This window comes from Zophobas morio, unplaced genomic scaffold, assembly GCF_036711695.1.
Source record: "Zophobas morio isolate AGI-343-1 ecotype UQ-CSIRO unplaced genomic scaffold, CSIRO_AGI_Zmor_V1 ptg000017l, whole genome shotgun sequence".
In the NCBI taxonomy this organism is placed as follows: Eukaryota; Metazoa; Arthropoda; class Insecta; order Coleoptera; family Tenebrionidae; genus Zophobas; species Zophobas morio.
This window is the reverse complement of record NW_026972122.1, coordinates 2150324-2174592: the sequence shown is the minus strand read 5'-3', so window position 1 is coordinate 2174592 and position 24269 is coordinate 2150324. Positions and strand designations below refer to the sequence as shown.

General features: G+C 34.3%; 2 protein-coding genes across 2 annotated transcripts; both read right to left on the bottom strand.

The window, feature by feature from the left end:
* Nucleotides 1-18156: 18156 nt before the first annotated feature.
* LOC135130521 (uncharacterized) lies at nucleotides 18157-20574 on the bottom strand. The gene is made up of 2 exons (XM_064057915.1): nucleotides 18862-20574; nucleotides 18157-18807 (listed from the first exon to the last, which is right to left on the bottom strand). The coding sequence occupies exons 1-2, from the start codon at nucleotides 20468-20470 to the stop codon at nucleotides 18320-18322; spliced, it is 2097 nt and encodes a 698-aa protein (XP_063913985.1). The 5' UTR covers nucleotides 20471-20574; the 3' UTR covers nucleotides 18157-18319.
* LOC135130524 (uncharacterized) lies at nucleotides 20491-24012 on the bottom strand. Its single transcript, XM_064057916.1, has 3 exons — nucleotides 23918-24012; nucleotides 20591-23865; nucleotides 20491-20517 (listed from the first exon to the last, which is right to left on the bottom strand). The coding sequence occupies exons 2-3, from the start codon at nucleotides 23486-23488 to the stop codon at nucleotides 20491-20493; spliced, it is 2925 nt and encodes a 974-aa protein (XP_063913986.1). The 5' UTR covers nucleotides 23489-23865; nucleotides 23918-24012.
* Between the last annotated feature and the right edge of the window lie 257 nt (nucleotides 24013-24269).

Genomic DNA, 24269 nt, shown 5'->3' with positions numbered 1-24269 from the left:
CCCATGTTTTTAACTGGGAACCACGCTTGTAAATCCAAGTTTCATCGAGGAAAATGAATTTAACGTCTGGATAATCTGCTTTATATTTCAGGTAACATTTTAGAAATTTGATTCTTTTAGCAACTATATCAGGTCTTTCTATTAAAATTTTTCGATGATTTTCATACTTATATTTGAAACCCATTGCTTTAATTATTTTATATAGGGTACTTCGCGATCCTGTGCATTCTAAATTCTTTTGTGCAAATGAAAGAAGCGTATCCAAATTAAAATATTGCCCTGTTTCTTTGTATTTTTGAATTTTTCCGTCCCAACTCTTCCCTAAAAAAGTGATCCTCGAATGCTGCAATTTTTTTTCTCCCCCCCTGAACTTTTCGATGAGACAATTGGTTTGCCCGTTGTATGGCACTTCAAAATAGTTCTTACCGTGGACTCAGAAACCTAGTTTAAAATATTGATAAATATTTACGTACTGAGCATATTTTAGTACCGAAAAGACTGTCTTTAAGTGTTCAAGCATTTTTCTTCCAGTTATGGCTGGCTCCAGTGTCAAAATTAAGTGGTAGCAATTAATGAGTGCCATTTTCAATTTAGCACTTAAAAGATTTCGCGTTTTGCGATGCATTTTTTGTTCTTTCAAAAATTAAGAAATTTTTGAATGACGGGCTCTTATTGAAACTTTCAAAAAACAGGCGTGCCAATAAAGCATGGAATAACACTACATAGGTTTTTTTTTGTTATACCAACTTGATTCAACAGGTGGTGAGTTTTTAAAATAAAAATAAATTATATGAAATCATAATCTTCACTGACATTTTCCCTTCAGAGCTGTTGACATAAAAATTTTAAAAACTTACTAATTCCGAAGCGTCTGCTAATAGTAATTAATCTATCTATCGTGTATTTTTTTCTCCAGGTCTTAAAGTTTACTACCTCTTTGAGACACCTGCCAGCTGTTTTTTTGCCTTTCAGCAACGGCCTTTTATTTTGGAAGTCATTCTCGCATTTACAAAATCAGAAACAATAGTTTTTTCAGTGTAAACAACTAATACCGTGGCTACCAGCGCAGGCATAGCTGACTGATTTTTCGTGCGCTTTGAACTTTGTCGTTAAAAATATTTTTGTTATAGTTTTAAATTGTGATTATAGGATAAAATAAAACGTGTTACGATGCACGTAACGTTATCTGGTTTTACATTACTCGGAAATTTTAACATATTCCTCGTAATGTAAAAACCCTAATAACGTTACTTGTATCGTAAACTACTATTACATAATCAACATCAAGAAGTTGTAGCGGAGTTTGGTAAATCCTAAATTGGCTTAAAAACATCAGGCGTACCGCAAGGCTGGGTCTTAGGCCCAATTCTATTTACTATATATACTTCCCAATTGTTGCAGATATCTTCAGTTTCTACAAAAAGAGCCTTTGCAGATGATCATTTCCAACCTAACGCAGTTGAGATAGCATCTAACCATATAAACAATGATTTAAAAAATATGGCAAATGTTTCATCTGAAATTAACCTCCAATTGAATATAAATAAATGCAAAGTTACTTGCTTCGCTCCCCGAAAATTTAAAAATGTTCTTTTTGACAATATTATGTTAAATTTGCTAATATAAAACTACCAGTTTTACATACTGTAAGAGGTTTGGGATTGGTGATTGATGACGATATTCGTTTTAAGACCCATATTTCTAACATTATTAAAAAATCTTATGTAGCATTGAAACTTCTTTATTCAAATTACCTTTTACTAAATTTTAAATTCAGGAAGAAATTATGTGAGTCTCTTGTCTTGTCGTATATAAATTATTGCCTGGTAATATATTACCCATGTCTTGACAGTATCGATAAATACCGTCTTCAAAAATCCAAAATAATTGTTGTCGTTTTATTTTTGGACTGAGGAAATTTGATCATGTGTTTCAGAAAATCTGCGAGCTCGCTTGGATGAAAATTGACAAATTGTTTCAGTATCACCTTTCTATCTTTGCTTTCAAGTTATTTTCCTCTGCCTCTCCGCCGTACTTGCGTCGTAAAAAAAAGTGTGTTAAACTCAAATCTTTCATTAAGGAAACTTCAAGAACTGTCAATGCCAAACCATTATACCTATATCTTTCGGAGATCTTTCACATATAATATTATCAAGATTTACAATAAATTTTTATTAGAGTTTAATTCGAGTTCCTCCATCAATTGTTTTAGGAAAAAAATTAAAAGTACTTGGTTAATAAGTGCTTAGGTTTAGGTTTATTATTGTGGATCTATTGCTTGTTGCTAACTTTTTCTTATTATTATTATTATTATTATTTATATATATATATATATAGTTTCTAATTATGGATTATTTAATTTAGATTTATTTAGTTTAAATTGTTTAATTTGATCATTACCTAGCTGACTCCTGTCTAGATATTGATTCCGTTTTTATGTACAAACTGTATAGTTAGTTTATTTCCTTGTAAATCTAAGGATAAGTGGAATAGCCTATGGATAGACTTCGCCTTTATTATTTAATAAAGTCATATTATTATTAGTATTATTAATGATATTATTATCTATCAAAGAACAAAGTAATATCTCTTTTACCTAAACTTCTACTTTCTCTAGGTTCACCCCGTTCTTCTAAAATTTTCCTTCTTATTTTGCGTTGTTCTTTTTTAAGATGTATTCGAACCCGAAACAAAGAAATTAGTTTTAAAATTTTTAATTTAATATCATTAGTTTTTAAATCAACATTTTGTTCAGGAATTACCTTCTTTAAATTTTCAAATATTTTTTCCATAGTTAAAAACAAAATTCAATACAAGTTTTGTTGGATATGTTAATGAATTAGCTTTAAATTCTCTTAAACAAACGAATTTCGTATAACACCTAGAAAATTCTTTGGTAATAATTGCTTGTAGACAATTAACACACTTTAAATTTCGTCTAACTCTTACCAAAATATAGTCAGCAACATTATGCAAACTATTTTGTGTTACAAGACAAAATGCTTGGTTGTAATTGTTCCAGCCCTTAGGAAGAGAAACTGTCGAGACTGCAGAAGAAACGGCATTACTTGAACCTGGTAAATCTCTTATTCCTAATAAATTTTGATCATTTGTTACTGTGTAACTTCCCCTACTGTAATTACTTTTGAAGCATTGAATTGCACTTATATTTTTAAGAAGTTGCCTAAACTGAAGTGCATTTGATATTATTTGTCTCAGTCTTGTTTGACCAAAAATGTTTTTTAACGCATTTTGTGATAATCTTAACGTGCACAAAAATTTATAGCCTCTAACGTTTAAAAAGTATTTCTGAAGATCGAAAATAGTTTTTGACAAAATTAAACCTGTTTGTACTGGTTTCCAATAGCCTCCCTTAGACTTCGAAAATATGAAATGTGAGGCTATTTTAATTTAAATAACTACATAATACACCAATTATCATTCCTAAGACTGAACAAATTTAGAACAGACAATAAATGATACAAAACTACACCGATAACTTTATTGCTTTTATTGGAACAATCAGAAAACGATAATAACAAGATACATGGAACAAGTTACAGGATCTACTAAATGATATAATGGTCTACTAATATTGGTTTAGTTTAGAGATACCAGTCTTCCGTGAGACATTACACGGTTAATGTCTTTCTGAGAATTCAATCAGTTTTTGTTTCAGAGTTAGAAAATTTATTTAAGTAGGGAGCCATAAGTACTTCGTGTTAGACCGACCAAATGAAGCACATTAATGAAACCTCCTTCACAAGTTTGCTAAAGTTTTGTTAAAAACATGGATGCAAATTAAATTTTCATCAAGGCAAAATTGTCAACGAATGGACAAAATAAATTTTGGTGTGTATTTCTTTTATATTTGAACATGTTTTTCGTTCTTGTAGCAATGTGTTTTTATTGTGCAGCTGGAATGAGGAATTTGAAAAAACTAATCTTTGGTAAGAACAGAAATATGCTTTTTACAGTGACAGCGGTATATTTCAGACGAACCTTTAGAAGGTTGGTATTTCATAACTTTTACAATATTAAGAAGCAAAGTATATAAAATATTTGGATGTATTATGTTAACTCTGCACGGAACTTTACAACTAATATTCGTGATTAATTTGCTGTCGACTTTTGACAGCAACTTGCTGATTAGATGTATTTCAAATATTTGCATCGTAAATAAGGTAAGTCAAAATGCAAGTATGTGCATAAATAATAATTGGAAATATTTCACAGACTGTAACGGAAATTGGTATTATATTAGTACTCACCGAAAAGCTTCATTCAATTTATGAAGAATTGCGAAAAATCGGCTGCTTCAATAAAGAAAAATATAACTTTGAACTACGAATGCTACTATGGGCTGATATAGTTCACGTGGTGCTTGCTTTGGCTGCCGGAATTTGTCATACGTTTAAAGGACTACAATCTCCCGAACGCTACTACGAATATTCGCTACTGGCATTCTCCATCCAGAACAAAACATTGTCTTCAATCTTAAGCAATTTCTACTTATCCACTATTCCTTTTCTCGCATACAGTGCAACAATACTTATTCTGATCTATGCACATCTGATGAAATTTACAGAGATCCATTTAAGAGTTTTAGCTTCAAATTTAAAAGAGTTGAAATCGAAAATCGATGGTTTAGACGAAAATTCTCTTACTGAAAACTCTGATTACCAAAATGAAGTGTTCCAAATTTTAAGAGACTATATTATTCGTCATTCTTTGTTGAGAGCGTAAGAGATTTAATTCTATTGAGACAACATATTCATTTTTATTTTTTAGCTGCGCGAAAAATTTCAATTCTATAATTTTCTTTCCATGGATTATTTCTTTTTATTTGGGCATGATTTATTTGATCGGGATACTGTTTTGTTTCTTCTCCCTAGATATGGTAACACTTGAATACACATATGCATTCGAACAACGTCCTTATCTTTTAGGTGTTGTACGACACTAATGATTATTCAGTGATAGCCACAACAATTTTAGCGGCAGTTATGAGCTTATATATGGTTATTGGTGGTGGTCAGAAAGTTCTAGATGCCGTAAGAAACAAGAAAGTTTTGTTTAATTTAATGAATTTTATTTTTCAGTCGGCGTATGTTTTTCAAACTGCCTTCGATTGTCCTTGGACTTGCTGGAATGTCAAAAATCGAAAATTGTTTCAGATTTTCCTGAGTCATTTAAAAGAACCTATGCGTATTGGCAGTGGAAGTATAGTGCCCATTGAACATGCATTCACCGTAAAAGTATATCAGATGGATGCTTTTGTTAACAGATATCAATTCTCTTCTTTTAGGTTTTTAATTTTCTATTATCTGCTTGTAGATTTTTCAGTACGATGAGTAACAGAAAGGACCAGTAATTAAAAAAAAAAATTAAAAAAATATACAATTTTCTTGTATTTAGGTATATTATTGAAATAAAACTATCAATGGTTTACAAATTACAACTTTTTTATTTTTGTTGCTTTTATCGATAATACATTTCATAGTTTTTATGATTCCAACTACTGACAACTAACTATGAGAAATCCATAGCTTGTCGAAGTTTGGAAACAATAGTAGTTATTTACAGTAAAAAAGTTATCAGGCCTACTAAATTATTAAGCCATTCAGTATGGGTGACCGTACAGTATACCAGTTGATGGCGTGCCAAGAATACAACAAATTTTTGGTTTACACGCATTTAGTATATAATTCCAATATCTCGTTTGAATACTCTGTTTTAATTGTAGTGATGAATTTGAAGGGATTCATCTTTGGTAAGAACAGAAATATTCGTTTTAGAATAATATATCGCTGTAATTCGTAAAAACATATGGAAGGATGGTTTATCATAAATTTAGAATATTTTTTATTATTATTTAGACATGCTAAACAATGAACAAACAAAATGGTCCAAGAGGATTTTCGTATTTATAACGTTGTATTTTAATTGTGCAGCCGGAATAAAAAGTTTGAAGAGATACATCTTCGGTTAAAACAACAAAATTCTTTTTTCAGTAACAACTTGGTATATTTTAGATGACCCTATAGAAGGATGGTATTTGATAACATTTACAGTATTAAGAAGCAAGGTGTTTAAAATTTTTGGATGCACAGTTTTAGCCCTACATGGAACTTTGCAGTCAATATTTGTGATAAATTTGTTGTTAACATTTGACAGTAAGTTGCTGATTCGATGTTTTACAAATGTTTGTATCGTATGCAAGGTAGATTGATACGCCTCGATGTACCTCTATAATAAGCAATATTTTACAGACTGTAGTAGAAATTGCTATTATATTAGTAACAACTGAAAAGCTTCACTCGGTTTATCAAGGATTACAAAAAATCGGTCGTTTAAAAAAAGAAGAATTTATTCTAGAACTGCGAATCTTGCTGTGGAGTGATTTAGCCCACTTAGTGGTGAATTTTGTTTGCGGAATGTGTCACACGGTCAAAGTTCTAGAATCTCCAGAACGCTATTACGAATATTCGCTTCTTGCATTTTCCATCCCGAATGAAACAGTTTCGGTTGTTTTAAGTAATTTCTATATATTTACATTCAGTTTTCTCACATACAGTGCAGTTGTACTTGTTCTCATCTATGTGCATCTGATGAAATTTCAGGAAATCCATTTGAAAGTTTTAGCGTCAAATTTAAAAGAACTGAAATTGACAATAAATGGTTTGGAAGAAAATTTCCTAATTGAGAATTCTGACTATCAAGATGAGGTGTTCAAAATTTTGAAAAGTTTCATTATTCGTCATTCCTCCTTGAAAACGTAATAAAATTAATTTTCTACTCTAGACAACATTCATCTATTTTATTTCTAGCTGTATCCAGAAATTCACCTCTACGATTTTTATTCCAGTGATTATTTCTTTTTATTTGGGCACGCTTTTTGTAATTGGAATAATATTCACCTTCTTCGCTATAGATATGGTAAAACTTGCCTGCACTGATGCCCTGAACTATATTGTTATATTTTAGGCAATGTATGACAATTGATTATTCAGTAATAATCACAACACTTTTAGGAGCAGCTATGACTATTTTTATGGCTTTTTCTGGTGAAAGTACTAGATGCGGTAAAAAACTCAACCAACGTCGCATAATTCAACATTTTACTTTTCAGTCCATGTACGTTTTTTAAGCTACACTAGATTGTCCATGGAATTGCTGGAACACATGCAACCGGAAAGCGTTTCAGATATTTTTGTGTAATTTACAAAAACCCATGCATATTGGAAACGGAAATATAGTGCCTCTGGAGTACAATTTTTTCGCGAAAGTATGCTACATAGGGCTTGTTGATCAGATAAAACTAATTTTTTTTCAGATTTTTAACTTACTTTTTTCTGTTTGGAGTTTTTTCGACACCGTGAATAATAGAAGAAATAAGTAAAATATAGAAAAATAAAATGTTTCCTTCTCACAATAAAAAGTTCTGTGTTTGTATATCTTGAAAATAAATTTATTACGCTCAAATTTGCAGTGTTTAAATTTTTGTCACAGTTAATAGTTTCATTTCAAAGGGTTTTTTTACGCTAAACGGATCAAAATTTCTGAAAAATTTTTTCACCTATTTAATGTTGAACATTGGATAGTTTTTGAAAACACTTTTTATCAATGCTAAATTGTTACATTTAGCAACTATGGAAAAATTATCTAAAATAAAATAATGTCAATTAAGATTCTTTAACCATTTTGTTCATTAACAAAGTTCTTAATTGCATTGTAGTTCTTGGTATAAAATACAACTGAGCTTAACCATATTCCCCCTCCTAGTTACAATAGATTGTAGAGGTAATGGTAAATTGGACAATGGACTCCAATAAAATTGTACTCTGAAAGGTGATTTAACAAACTTTATTTACTATTGGAAATAAATTTCTAATTTCCTCAGCCACTCAAGTTTTAAAACTGTTAAGCAGTATGAATCTAGTTGGCTTTGTTGTAGATGTTGATCTGGCTCCATCTACTGATCTTGCTTAACACCAGGGAGTTCAAGCTTTTGTTCCAATAATAAACAAGGTTAGGTAGATATGACAGTGCCAAATAGAGGGGTAAAAAAAATTACAAACAATAAATGGAATACTGGAAAGAGAAAGAGAAGAATGGAAAGAAAAGGAGAGAAGCTTCGAAGAAAGAATCAATAATTTAGAGAAGAAGTTGAAAAAAAAGAGAGGCAAGAAAGAAGATACAATTTCATAATTACGGGTATGGAAATAAGGGAAAAAACTGATGCAAAAGAAGTAGAGGAATTTTTGAAAAAAGAAATTGAGGTAAAAGTAAAAGTGTTGGAAACAATAATTATAGGGAAAGAGGAAAACAAGAAAATACTGGTTAAGAAGTTTTGGAAGGAAAAACAAGAGGTGATGAAGGATAAAAATAAACTGAGAGGAAAGAGAATTGATAATGATTGGACAGTACAAGAGCAAAAAATTCAAAAAGGAATTAGGGAGATAGCTAAAGAGGAAAGAAAAAAAGGATACACAACAAGGGTGGGACATAAGAAGCTGGAAGTAGGGGACAAAATGTATACATGGAATGAAAATAAAGAAAAATTGGAAGAAAAATTTCTCAAATCAAGTCAGCACTAACCGAAGAAAGAAACGCAAAGTGGAGGGGTGGTAACGATGGGACAAATAAAGACTTTAGGTTTAAGAATGTAGATTTTGTACATAATAGGGGAATGGGAAAGAAGAATGGGGAAGATAAACGTGGTTTAAAATTACTTTTTTGGAATATTGCGGGTTTGAAAAAGAAAGATAATTTATTTTGGGACTACGTGAAAAATTTTGATTTTGTGGTACTAACAGAAACATGGAAACTAGAGAGAGACTGGAACAAACTGAAAGACGTGTAGCCAAAGGAATTTCAGTGGAAATTGCAATGGGCAAAAAAAGAAAAACGCAAGGGTAGAGCAAAAGGTGGAGTCATAACAAGAGTGAAGAAAGATATAAAAGAAATAGAAGAGGGGGCGATAGAAATGGAAGGCACAGTTGAAAGAAAACTGACTGTAAATAAAAAAAGATGGAGAATCTGCACAATATATAGTAGAGGAATGAGAAACATGAAACAAGAATTTCTACTGTTAGGAGGGGACTTTAATGACAGAATAGGGAACAAAAGATGGGAAGAAGACGGGGAATACACACGAAAATCGAAAGATAAAGTAGAAAACAAAGACGGAAAATTGTTATGGGAATTAATTGAAGAAAGAGGTTAGGAAGTCTTGAATGGGGTGAAGGAAAGGGACGAGGAGGGAGAATTTACCTGCTTAGGTAAAAGATAGGAATCGGTAATAGACTACGTAATAGTAAACGGATTAGCAGAAGAAGAGGTAGAAACATTCAAGATAGAAGAAAGAGTGGACTCACATCACATGCCACTAGAAGTAAAAGTGAGGGGCATAAGTAGAGGGAGCGGATGCTTAAGGAATGAAGTAGGAAAAGAGAAGAAGATATGGGTATGGAATGAAAAAAAATTGAGCATTATAAAAAAAAAATTGGAAGTGGAATTTAAAGAAAAAGGAACTGAAAAGAAAATGGAAGAATTAAAAAGAGAAATTGAAAAAGAAGCCATAAGAAAAAAAATTGTAACGAGAAACTTAGAAAAGAGAAACAGATGGTGGGATAGCAGATGCAGAGATTTAAAAACAGAATTAAGGAAATATTTACCAAGGTGGAAAAAGGGGAAAGGTATAAAAGAAGAGTACTGGCAAGCAAAAAATAATTATAGAAATCGATGCAAAGAAAAGAAGGAAGAGATACAGTAACAAGAAGAAGAAAAAATTAAAGCCATAAGAACTGAGCAAGAGGCATGGCAGTATATAAATAAACAACGGAAGAACAAAATCACGATTAGTGAAGACATACCTATAATACAGTGGAAGAAACATTTTATGGAACTGTTGAATGGAAAGGAAGAGAAAATGGTAGTGCAAGATAGTAAAACCGGGATTGGTGGTAGAGAAAGTGAGGCTGAGATTCGAGTAGAGGAAGTAAGAAAACAAGTAGGAAGACTGAAAAGAGGAAAAGCACCGGGGACGGATGGGTTGGTAAACGAACTGTGGATATTTGGGACGGATGGGATGATTGAAAGATTGAGCGAGTTAATTAATGATGTGTGGACGTGTAAAGGTTTTCCCCGGGAATGGAGAGTAGGGCAAATATGCCCAATTCATAAAAAGGGTAGTAAAGAAAAGTAGAGAATTATCGGGGAATAACTCTCCTAAATACGGCATATAAACTGTACGCAATGGTGTTAAATAAAAGGTTGGTGACAGAGATGAACGAAAAGGGTATAATAATAATAATAATAATAAGTCGGGTATATGCATTGTTTGTAGACCTAAGAGCCGCGTTTGATACGGTGGACAAAGGGTGTTTGTGGGAATGCATGGAGAGAAAAGGACCGAGTGAAAAGTTAATTGTAGCAGCGAGAGAGATTTATAGAGAGACAGTGACTAGTGTGAGACTGGGAGGAATAGAAAGTGAAATGTTTTGGACGACGAAAGGATTGAGACAGGGATGCCCATTAAGTCCCAGTCTGTTTGCTTGTTACATAACCGATATCGCGGAAATGTTTACAGGAGTACAAGCGGGAGGAATTGTGGTGGGAAGAGAAAAGGTATGGTGTTTGGCATTTGCAGATGATTTGGTAATATTGGCGAACGATGAATGTGGAATGAATGAGATGAAAAAAAATCTGCAAAGATACTTTAAAAGAAAGAAACTGGAGGTAAATGTAGAAAAAACAAAAATGATGGTGTCTAAAAAAAAAAGGGAGAAAAGGGGAGGAAAAAGTGTGGCGTTGGGAAGATCGAATCATAGACACAGTAAAGAAGTTTAAATATTTAGGATTTAACTTTACAACAACTAACACGGTAAAAGCACACATAAGAGAAAGAAGGGTCAAAGCAATGCTGATAATGGGAATGGTGTGGAGTAGAGACCCTAGATATACTTTAATATAAGATCATTCAATCCATTCAGAGCGGATAAAACCAATCACCGAAATAGAGGCCGGGTCGGTGGGCGGGGCTAATTATGTTCTTTTGTCGAGTGGGAGTGGCAACTAATAGAATATAGGATGTGAAAAAAGCACTAATCCTACCTTTTTTTTGGCCGAATATGTCAAAAGTGCCAAAATCAGTCTTATCTTATCAAATATTAGCCCCGCCCACCCACCCTCTATTTTCTTGTAGGATATGTCATCTGCCAAAATCTGTCTTATCTTAGAAAATATTTGGCAAGATAAGACAGATTTTGGCAGATGACAATCCTACAAGAAAATATAGGGTGGGTGGGCGGGGCTAATATTTGATAAGACAAGACTGGATTTTGGCACTTTTGATATATTCGACCAAAAAAAGTCACGATTAGCGCTTTTTTACTGTTTTTACATCCTAGATTCTATTAGTTTCCATTCCTACTCGACAGAAGAACATAATTAGCCCCGCCTACCCACCCTGTCTCCATTTCAATGATTGGTTTTATCCGCTCTGAATGGATGGAATGATCTTATACTGGGCAGAAATAAAATTAGTCGTTGGAACGAGAAGGGAGTTGGGGCTAATATTTCCCAAGATAAGACAGATTTTGGCAGATGACATATCCTACAAGAAAATAGAGGGTGGTGATTTTGGCAGTTTTGACATATTTTTCAACTATTTTCGAAAATTAATTGAATACATTTTATTGTATATTTCAATATCCAAAAGTTTTTCCAAAATCACCAAGTGAAATGTAGCAATTTTTACAGTTCTGCCAAAATATCTCGGTACAAAAATTTGTAGATGAAGGAAATTTTTAGTAATTTTTGTTTTACAAAATACAATTGTTTTAAGAGTGTATTTGTGCCTTTTATAGGTATTTTCACAGAAATGTTTAAAATTTGTTTATTTGAGACAATAGAGAAATTAGAATAGGTCAGGTCAAGTCAGGTCAGGTGTATGAAATGAATTTTATAGCAAATAATTTAACTAAAAAAGTTACGATTCGCGCTATTTTTTGACTTTTTCACATCCCAGATTCAATTAGTTTCAACTCTCACTCGACATAAGAACATAATTAGTCGTTAGAATAATATAGGCTATAAACTGTTGTCATTGGTCGTTTCAATTTTTGAGGTTATGTCTCAAAGTATATCTAGGGTCTATAGTGTGGAGTATAGGTGAGAGAATATTTGGACATGACGTAAGAAGAAGGATGAAAATGTTTGATAGTTTAGTTAGGAATGTATTAATGTACGGAGTGGAGATATGGGGAAGGAAGAAATATGCAGAGATGGAAGCAGTACAAGAAAAATCTTTGAGGTGGATGTTAGAGCTACGGAAAGAGACGCCAGGCTATATAGTAAGAGAAGAATGTAAACGAGAGAAATTAAGAGTATACACTGGGAAAGAGCTGTAAAGTATGATGAAAGGTTGAAAGAAAGAGAGGAATGTAGGATATTGTATAAATGCTGAAAGGAAAAAAAAGGCAGCAGGGAAAGAACATCACAAGGGTAGACAAGGATATTATGAAAGACTAGGATACGCATGGATGGAAATAGAGAGAAAGATTGAAATGGGGGTGAGTATGAGAAAAGAGTTGTGTATGCGTGACAGAGACATAGATAAACAAGAGAGAAGAGCGAGTGTAAGTAAATCTAGGTACAATGCAGACTATAGAAAGATAATGACAGAAACAATACCAAAGTACCTAGATAGAGAAAGCGCGAAAGAAAAAAAAAATAATTGCGAGATTTAGGTGTGGAAATGAAGAAAGAAATAATAAGTTTTGGGTAAGCGAAGGTGAGAGAATGTGTAGGATGTGTGGAGAAGGGCGAGAGACGATAGAGCACATGCTGCATGACTGTGAGGAGAGCAAAGAAAGAGAGGAGAGTACGACAGAGATATTGAATGAATACGGAAGGGGTAATGGGATAAAGGAAAAAAATGAGTTATTTAGTTTTTAAAATGTTTTATTTGGTTTTTGTTAATTAGGAAAAAATTGTAGTGTAAATCAAGAATCTTTTAAGCTCGTAGGGTAAAAATAAACACTTACAGTAAAGTTAGAAACTGTTTTACAAAAAATCTGATTGTGCTCAATACGTCCTGTTCTTTTTCCATTGTTGTCTGTCTCATGTTTAAAATGTTTAATTAAACAATTGGTTGTCTCTCTACCTCGCCATGCTAATTCATAACAGGGTAAAAAAACGATTTTTTTTTGCAATCCATCGGAATTTTCTTCTAAATACAAATACTTGATTTTCATTAATTCTTCTTCTGTTAGTGCTACTGAACTAACTTTCCTTTTATCAGCTTGTACCTGCAATTCTCTACGTTTGGCGTCTCGAGCATTTCGGGCTTTTTTGAAACATAAATCATTCATTGGATTAATAGAAATTTTGATATTAGTTGGAAAACTTCTCTTAGACAAGACGGGAGTGAAACTGCCTCATGGTTACGATTTGGTTTGACTTGATTTGTTGTAGATGAGCTTTATTTTACAATTCCACTTTCCAAAAATTACGCTAGCTTTAAATGTATTATTCATCAAGTATGTTTATTATTCCTTTTACTGATGTTTAGTGAAAAATGTAGAACCAAAGGTATTTGAAGTTCTTGCGAATATTTGGACTATTGAACGTGCTTCAAATGCGATCCAAATCACTAAATTTGAAAAAAACTTATCATTATACCTTGCCTTTTCAAGCAGATTTTGTTTAGACTTCGAAAATATGAAATGTGAACCTATTTTAATTTAAATAACTACATAATACACCAATTATCATTCCTAAGACGTTTTAATTGGATTATTATTGATTGTGGGACCTAAAGAAATTTTGTTACTGAAAAAATTTAGAACAGACAATAAATAATACAAAACTACACTGATAGCTTTATTGCTTTTATTGGAAAAATCGGAAAACGATAATAACAAGATACTTACACGGAACAAGTTACAGGATCTACTAAATGATATAATGGTCTTCTAATATTGGTTTAGTTTAGAGATACCAGTGTTCCGTGAGACATTACACTGTTAATGTCTTTCTGAGAATTCATTCAGTTTTTGTTTCAAAGTTAGAAAATTTATTTAAGTAGGGAGCCATAAGTACTTCGTGTTAGGCCGACCAAATGAAACACATTAATGAAACCTCTTTCACAAGTTTGCTAAAGTTTTGTTAAAAACATGAATCCAAATTAAATTTTCATCAAGACAAAATTGTCAACGAATGGACAGAATAAATTTTGGTGTGTATTTCTTTTATATTTTAACATGTTTTTCGTTCTTGTAGCAATGTATTTTTATTGTGTATCTGGAATGAGGAATCTGAAAAAACTAATCTTTGGTAAGAACAGAAATATGCTTTTTACAGTGACAGTGGTATATTTCAGACAAACCTCTAGAAGGTTGGTATTTCATAACTTTTACAATATTAAGAAGCAAAGTATATAAAATATTTGGATGTATTACGTTAACTCTGCACGGAACTTTACAACTAATATTCGTGATTAATTTGCTGTCGACTTTTGACAGCAACTTGCTGATTAGATGTATTTCAAATATTTGCATCGTAAATAAGGTAAGTCAAAATGCAAGCATGTGAATAAATAATAATTGGAAATATTTCACAGACTGTAACGGAAATTGGTATTATATTAATACTCACCGAAAAGCTTCATTCAATTTATGAAGAATTGCGAAAAATCGGCTGTTTCAACGAAGAAGAATATAACTTCGAACTACGAATGCTGCTATGGGCTGATATAGTTCACTTGGTGCTTGCTTTGGCTGCCGGAATTTGTCATACGTTTAAAGGACTACAATTTCCAGAACGCTACTACGAATATTCGCTACTGGCATTCTCCATCCAAAACAAAATTTTGTCTTCAATTTTAAGCAATTTCTACATATCCACTATTAGTTTTCTCGCATACAGTGCAGCAATACTTATTCTGATCTATGCACATCTGATGAAATTTACAGAGATCCAATTACGAGTTCTAGCTTCGAATTTCAAAGAGTTGAAGTCGAAAATCGATGGTTTGGACGAAAATTCTCTGACTGAAAACTCTGATTACCAAAATGAAGTGTTCCAAATTTTAAGAGACTATATTATTCGTCATTCTTTGTTGAGAGCGTAAGAGATTTAATTCTCTTGAGATAACATATTCATTCTCCTTTCTGTTTCAGCTGCGCGAAAAATTTCAATTCTACGATTTTTATTCCATGGATTATTTCTTTTTATTTGGGCATGATTTATTTGATTGGGATACTCTTTTGTTTCTTCTCGCTAAATATGGTAACACTTACTTACACAGATGCATTCGAACAATGTCGTTGTCTTTTAGGTGTTGTACGACGCTAGTGATTATTCAGTAATAGTCACAACAATTTTAGCAGCAACTTTGAGTCTATATATGGTTATTGGTGGTGGCCAGAAGGTTTTAGATGCGGTAATAAACAAAAAAAGTTTTGTATAAATGAACATTTTACTTTTCAGTCGGAGTTTGTTTTTCAAACTGCCTTCGATTGTCCTTGGACTTCCTGGAATGTCAGAAATCGAAAGTTGTTTCAGATTTTCCTGTGTCATTTACAACAGCCTATGCGTATTGGCAGTGGAGAAATAGTGCCCCTTGAACATGCGTTCACCGTAAAAGTATATCGCATGAGTGCTTTTGTTAACAGAGATCAATTCTTTTCTTTCAGGTTTTTAATTTTCTGCTGTCTGCTTGTAGATTTTTCGATATTCAAATGAGTGACAGAAAAAATGAAATTAAAGCAAAATAAAAAAAACATTTTTCGTGTGTTTACATATATTATTAAAATAAAATTATCAATGCTCTTCAACAAAATTGTTTTGTGTGTGATCTATCTTTATTCTGAAATAAAATTTGGGATCGAAAATCATAATCAAAGCTTTAATGAAAACAAATTTTTCAGATGTATTATTCCAAAAAATTGCTGAAATTTTATAAAATTAAACATTATAAATACCGTAATATATATAAAGGAAAAAAAAAATTCTGTGTTACATTTTTGAACATAATCAAATGAACTATCTACAAGAGAAAAAATCGACTAACAGGAGAAGCGCAAACAGCCAATTCTGCTTGAAAATAGCTTAAGAAGTCCTTAGAAAAGAAACTTAAATCTATCATCCAACAGATTATTTCCGTTAAACCATAGTCGAGCTTACCTCTAAGGGATCTTGATTCATTTTATTAATTAACACGTAATAAAATCCTATTTTTGAAAGTCAGATACTCTAAATTTTGTTTTGGAATCTACAAAAGTTGTGTTTTATGATAAACAGAGTGATGGTATAACACCCCAGGGTGTTTCCTGTTCAGGGTATCAAAAAAATCATTAATCCTTTTAGTAAATTTTGTAGTATGTACAGTATTATTTATACATAAATATACAACCAAAATATAAGCTTATCTTCGTGCCAAAGGGATGTGTCAACCGAAATCCCAAGCATAGGTACTCTGAGTGATTTTTATTGTGCATCCGTTATAATGTACGTTACACACTAAATATTGTTACGTTGTACGGGTGATTGAAATCGGGCGCAGGTAAAACTCAACAATATGTACAGAAATTATTCCGGCGAATTTCACTGGACGCTCTTGACTGATTCCACTAGCTGGGCTCTATTTAAATCCATATTTCGGCGATCCAGCTCTTTCTCGAATTGGGTATTCGCGACATCTGCTTGTATCCGCGCGGCCGATGAGTCATACTACATACGAGAAGCAACGCATACCTACATACTAGAAGACGCATAGGCGTCGTACCGGGGCGGCGTATGGGCTTATTTCGTAACAATATTTTATCGATACTAACTTAAACGCAAACTAAAGACAGACAGACACAAGATTGTTGAAACCTTCGGTTAGTTTTTTAGTCTACCAATTGTAGATTTATTTATAACTTCTTTATTTTTGTCGTTTCTATCAATAACACATTTAATAGTTTTGATGGTTTCAACTACTGACAATTAACTATGAAAAAGCCTACCGAAAGTTTCACTGCTAATAATAACAGCAATTCCATAGTTCACCGAAGTCGGAAAACAATTTTTTTAAAGTAAAAAAGTTATTAGGTCCACTAATAAATTATTAAATGGTTTATACCCATTTAGTTTGCGTGCCAGTATTTGACCCGACAATATACCAGTTGCTGTCGTGGCAAGAACACAACAAATCTTTGGTTTAGACGCAGTTAGTGCATAATTCCAATCGTTCGAACATTTTATTTTAATGGTAGTGATGAATTTGAAGGGTAAGAACAACAATATTCGTTCTATAGTAATGTATCTTTGTAATTCAGAAAAACATTCGGGAGAATGGTTTATCACAACATAAATATTTTTTATTATTATTTAAATTAAACTCTAGAAGGTTACAACAAAATTTGTATAAGAATAAAATGTCTAACAATAAACAAACAAAATATATTTTTATTCTTGCTAGGTTCATAACGCTTTATTTTAATTATGCAGCCGGAATAAAGAATTTGAAGAGATTCATCTTCGGTTAGAACAACAAAATTCTTTTTTCAGTAACAACTTGGTATATTTTAGACGACCCTATAGAAGGATGGTATTTGATAACATTTACAGTATTAAGAAGCAAAGTGTTTATAATTTTTGGATGCACAGTTTTAGCCCTACATGGAACTTTACAGTCAATATTTGTGATAAATTTGTTGTTAACATTTGACAGTAAGTTGCTGATTCGATGTTTTACAAATGTTTGTATCGTATGTAAGGTAGATTGATACGCCTCGATGTACCTCTATTATAAGCAATATTTTACAGACTGTAGTAGAAATTGCTATTATATTAGTAACAACTGAAAAGCTTCACTCGGTTTATCAAGAATTACAAAAAATCGGTCGTTTAAAAAAAGAAGAATTTATTCTAGAACTGCGAATCTTGCTATGGAGTGATTGTTGGTGTGGCGGTTGTAGGCCCAAAAAATGATGGTTTATTCTTGTGATGCAATTCAACCTGGTGAATCGCGTCGTCGGTTCGAAGGACCAGGTCACAATGGGTGACCAACTTGTAAGCCACAATGGATGGCCCTGGTTACTTGTAGGTCACAATGGGTGACACTCTGGACTGATGTGGTTCAGAGCAACTACAAAACCCGTCTGTACTTTTATCGTTTATTTACCTAGCCTAACTCGTACAGAACTAAAAACTATTTACAAATTGAAGTGGAAGAGGGTGGTTGTGTCCCCCTCCCTTCCGTCGCTGGTTGCACGGCGGGCTTCTCGATTGGCCCGAACATCCCGGCCCGCATTGAACGGCTTGTTCAATCCACCGGTAGTACCCCCAACGTCCTGACGGCTCTCTTCATTATGCGGTCCCCGACACGTACTGATACGACCCTGGTGCATCCATCAGGGCCTGGATGGAGTTCTACCACTCGTCCTCGTCGCCAATTTAGGGGTGGACTGGGATCCCTCAGGAGGACCAACATCCCCGGCTGTATTTGGGAGGTAGTTCGATGCCACTTCGCCCTAGGTTGTAAATGACCCAAATATTCCCGGGACCATCGACGCCAAAAGTGCTGACGAATTTGCTCAACATGTTGCCATCGGGATAAGCGTCCCGTCTTCCAGTCGCTCATATCAGGTTCCGGTATAGCTGTTAATGAACTGCCAATTAAAAAATGTCCTGGCGTCAGGACTTCGTCATCGTTCGGATCTTCCGTCAATGGACATAACGGCCGCGAGTTTAGACAAGCCTCTATACCTACCAGCAGGGTATACAGCTCCTCATATGTCAGCATTGCATTGCCTATAACTCTTTTAAGATGAAATTTAACTGATTTAACCCCTGATTCCCAAATACCTCCAAAGTGAGGTGCTCTGACTGGTATAAAATGCCAATTTATGTTTTTTCTGCTGACCTCAGTTAAAATTTCTTTGAACTTATCTGCCTTAAACAATTCCTTTAACTCTTTCATTGCACCTACAAAATTACTACCGTTATCAGAGTAAATGTTGTCTACCAGTCCTCGACGCGCCATAAATCTTTTTAACGCGTTCAAAAAGCTCTCCGTGGTCATATCACCGACCAGCTCTAAATGAATTGCCTTAGTGGAAAAGCATACAAAAAGTGCAATATATACCTTTACTGTACGTCTATTTCGCGTTTTTCCGTCTCTTATGAATAGCGGACCGGCATAATCTAGTCCAGTATTTTTGAACGGTCGTTCCTTTACCATTCGTGACGCTGGTAAGTCGCCCATGATTGGATTTACGCTCACTGGTTTTACACGAAAGCAATTATAACAATTGTGAATTACCTGCCTTACTTGGGCTCTACCTGCTAAGGGCCAAAATTTTAGGCGAATTGCTGTCAGTGTTGCTGTGGGCCCAGCATGTAAATTGGCCACGTGTTCTTCTTGAATTATTAATTTTGTCACGTGATGCTTGGGCAACACAATGGGATGTTTTTGTTCGTAACCTATACTGGCGTTACGCAAACGTCCCCCTACTCTTATAATGCCGTCCTTATCTAAGAAGGGATTAAGTGTTCTTAATTTACTAGATTTGCTAACGGACAAATTATTTCCAAGTTTGATTAATTCGTTTGAAAATTCTAATTTTTGTAGCATTGATATTATAGCAGTTGTGGCCCTAGCGTATTCGTTCCTTGAAAATTCATTTTCTACCTTGTTACCCTTATTTCGACAATTGTGAATGAATCGAAAACAATTGGCGATGACGCGTTGCAGTTTGAAAAATGAAGAAAATCTCTCTAGAAAGTTGAATTCAGAATGACTAACACCCACTAAACAAGATCTTTTTACTTCCAATATTTCTGTGGGTTGGACGATTTTATCTGGACAAATTTCCTCTCTTTTGCTGAGCCAGACGGGCCCGTTAAACCATTTTTGATTATTGATTAGTTCACTGGGAAGCGCCCCTCGTGAAATTATGTCCGCGGGATTTTCGTTTGAGATTACGTGGTGCCATTTTTCAACGGTAGTTAAGGTTTGAATTTGGCTGACCCTATTAGCTACATAGGTGTTTAATACGGATGGTGAAGTTGCCAACCATGCTAATACAATCATCGAATCCGTCCAATAAAATATCTCGTCCACCCTTGTTCTTAAATTTTGAATGACGCTATTTACTAACTTAGCTAACAATAGGGCTGCACATAACTCTAATCTGGGAATGGTAATTGTTTTAAGTGGTGCTACACGCGATTTACTGCACAATAAATTGGATGAGACGGAACCATTTGCACTGTGTGTGCGTATGTAGACACATGCACCATATGCTCTTTGCGAAGCATCACAAAACCCATGCATTTCAATACGGCTGTACGGATAGTGACTAATCACCTTTCGAGGTATTCGGATATTGTTCAAAATTGTAAATTCATCTAACAATTGTAACCATATTTTTACTAATTCGGCGGGTATTCTTTCATCCCAACCAAGTTTCATTTCCCATAATCTTTGTATAATCAATTTAGCCTTAACAATGACTGGACCTAACAGATTTAATGGATCAAATATTTTAGACACCGTAGACAAAATTTTACGCTTTGTAAAAGATTCCCTTGCCTTATTATCTGCGTTAATTTCGTATTTTAAATAATCCTCCTGACAATTCCAGTATAATCCTAACGTTTTTGATTCCCCGTTTTTATCGAAATTAATTACCCCATTGTCAAACTCGCTCGTATCTGGCAGATTCCTTTCGCATGTCAACAGTGACAAATTATTTGCTGCCCATTTTCTCAACTCAAATTGACCCTGACTTAGTACTTTTATTAGGTCCTCGCGCAATTTTAATACATCTGCTATTGTATTGCCTCCTGTCAAAACATCGTCCATGTACATGTCGTGTATGATAACAGGATAAATGTGAGGATAAGCGACCTTATTTTCATCTGCGAGTTCTTTCAAACACCGGACTGCTAAAAATGGAGCACATGCAGTACCATAAGTTACCGTATTTAACTGATAGGTGTCCAGAGGTTTTGTGCAATCGTCTCTCCAAAATATCCGCTGATATTTACGATCATCCGCTGCGACCAAAATTTGCCGGTACATTTTGTTTATATCACCCGTGATAACGTATTGATGTGAACGGAATCTAAGAATGATGGCGCAAAGATCATCCTGAAGTTTAGGACCTATCGATAAAAAATCATTCAAACTCGTGCTTTTAGAGGTTTTTGCGCTTGCATCGAATACTACCCGTAATTTTGTCGTCGTGCTCGATTCCTTAACAACTGCATGATGTGGCAGATATACAGACGTTTCGGTACTATCGGATCCCGGTATAAGTTCCATGTGGTTCAATTCAGAGTATTCGTCCATAAACTGCTTGTAAGGAATTCTGAGTGATTCATTGCGTTTCAACTTATTTTCAAGGGTTGTAAACCGTTTTCTAGCAATTTCGTCGGACCTACCCATTGTAACCGGATTACACTTAAAAGGTAGGCGTACAATAAACCGACCCGAGGAAGGATCACGTTTATGGGTATTTAGAAAGTGGTTTTCACAATCCTTATCTTCCTGCGATGGATAATTATTCTGAGAACCTTCTTCCCCTGGCCATTGTTCTGTTTCCCAGAAAGCCCTAACTTGTTTATCTAGGTTACTTAAAGACAGATTGCACAGACCATTTTGCATGAAACTACCTGTGCTAATTGTACCACCCACTATCCATCCAAAGCAACTTTCTTGTAAATGCAAAGAATTTTTACCTAACTTAATCTGCCCCATTCGAATAGCCTTCCAGAAAATCTCTGCCCCTAATAAAATATCAACCGGTGACCGGATGTTAAATTCATTGTCCGCAAGTTTTAAATTAGAGGGTAACTGCAAGTCGTTCTTTTCAAATGATATTGACGGCAAACTTTGTGTAATATTGCTTAAAACAAAACAACTTATCTTGAAATCATGGTTGTCATATCTTGATTTAATGTGAATTTTTGTAAGCCTTTGTGCATCAAACCTTGAACCATTGATACCTATTATTTCTCCATGAAGTTGAGCTGATGACAAACCTAATTTATTGCATAATAGCTGTGTTATAAAGTTTGATTGGGATCCCGAATCTAGTAACGCTCTACACATGACCCAATTATTTGAACAGTCTCTAATGAATATTTGTACCGTTGACAGCAACACTTGTGTAGAATTTTCTGCGTTATGTCTTGCATGGGAAACAATTGTTTGACCTGAATCTGTGCTCGAATTATTTTGTTGATTGTCACCTTCTCTATGTAACAATGAATTGTGTTTTTCCTGACATTGCCTACACGTACCGCTTTTACACTGCTCCGTTGAATGATTTCGTTTAAAACAATTTAAACACAATTTTAATTTCTTGATGGTACTCGTTCGATCGGCTACTGACATACTAAGAAATTCATTACAACGGTATAATGTATGAGCTCCTTTACACAAAAAACATTGAATTGAAACCTTATCGTTTGTGACTGTGGTATTACATGAAGTGGATGGTCGTGGTTGTTTTGAAACTTGTAAATTATGCTTAAATTTACCCGAATGTTGAAATTTATTATTATTAACTGAATAATTTTCTCCTACATTTAAGGATTCTAATAGAGCCGCTTTCTTGCTCAAAAAACAAATTAATTCTGTTAAAGTCGCTACTTCTGTGTCCAATGTGGATTCCCAATCGCGTTTCGTAATAAAATCAAATTTCAAAGTAATTAACGGTACAATTAAAGCATCCCACTTATCAACTTCTATTTGTAAATTTTTTAAAGCTTCGGTATTAACTGTTATATCGTCTAGTAATTTGCGCATTGCCGTTGCCGAATTTTTTATTAAATTGGGCGAATTTATTATAGCCAGCACATGCTCTTGCACAATTAAACGTGTATTCGCGTATCTTTTTTCTAACGTTTTCCAAGCGATAGGATAATTGTCTGACGAAATCTTTACCGACTCTAATGTTTTATAGGCACCTCCTTTTAAACATGACCTTAAATAATGAAATTTTTCGATATTTGTATATAACTCATTATCGTGAATCAACGACTTGAATGTGTCCGAAAATGCTTGCCAATCTAAATACGACCCCGAAAATACAGGTAAATCCAATGTGGGCAACCGTACCGGATTTAATCTTACCTCTGAACCTTTCTGTTTACTTGAACTGGGACTACTCGTGTTACGTTCATTTGCCGAATTTTGTACATCTGTATCAATAATTTCTAGCACTGCTGATTCTAAATCGTAATACTTATTTTCAAATTCCTCGCGTTCCTTAGACTGATCGACCCTATTGTCTAAAAGTTCTATTTGCCTTTGAATGTCATCGAACTCTGTGAACGCCTTTTGAATATGCGGTAAACGCGTTTTCAGCTGGTAGACATTATTACCCGGTTGAAAATTGTCAACAAAATGTTTCATTCTGGTCAATGTCGCCTTTACCATACCCCTTTTGTTAATTAACGCCTTTAACTCTTCCTGAGTCATTTTAACTAATTAATGAATGCTGCGTATGAGAAACCACAAACCAAACTGATAAATAAAAAAGGCCTACCTTTACCCTTGGCACCACCGAACTCTTGCTCGTTCTCTTCTCCACGGGATGACCTTAATTCGGCTGGCTGATCTGCTACTTCTGGCGCTGGATTACGATCCGACTCGTAGGACCAAAAAATGTTGGTGTGGCGGTTGTAGGCCCAAAAAATGATGGTTTATTCTTGTGATGCAATTCAACCTGGTGAATCGCGTCGTCGGTTCGAAGGACCAGGTCACAATGGGTGACCAACTTGTAAGCCACAATGGATGGCCCTGGTTACTTGTAGGTCACAATGGGTGACACTCTGGACTGATGTGGTTCAGAGCAACTACAAAACCCGTCTGTACTTTTATCGTTTATTTACCTAGCCTAACTCGTACAGAACTAAAAACTATTTACAAATTGAAGTGGAAGAGGGTGGTTGTGTCCCCCTCCCTTCCGTCGCTGGTTGCACGGCGGGCTTCTCGATTGGCCCGAACAGTGATTTAGCCCACTTAGTTGTGAATTTTGTATGCGGAATGTGTCACACAGTCAAAGTTCTAGAATCTCCTGAACGCTATTACGAATATTCGCTTCTTGCATTTTCCATCCCGAATGAAACAGTTTCGGTAGTTTTAAGTAATTTCTATATATTTACATTCAGTTTTCTCACATACAGTGCAGTTGTACTTGTTCTCATCTATGTGCATCTGATGAAATTTCAGGAGATCCATTTGAAAGTTTTAGCGTCAA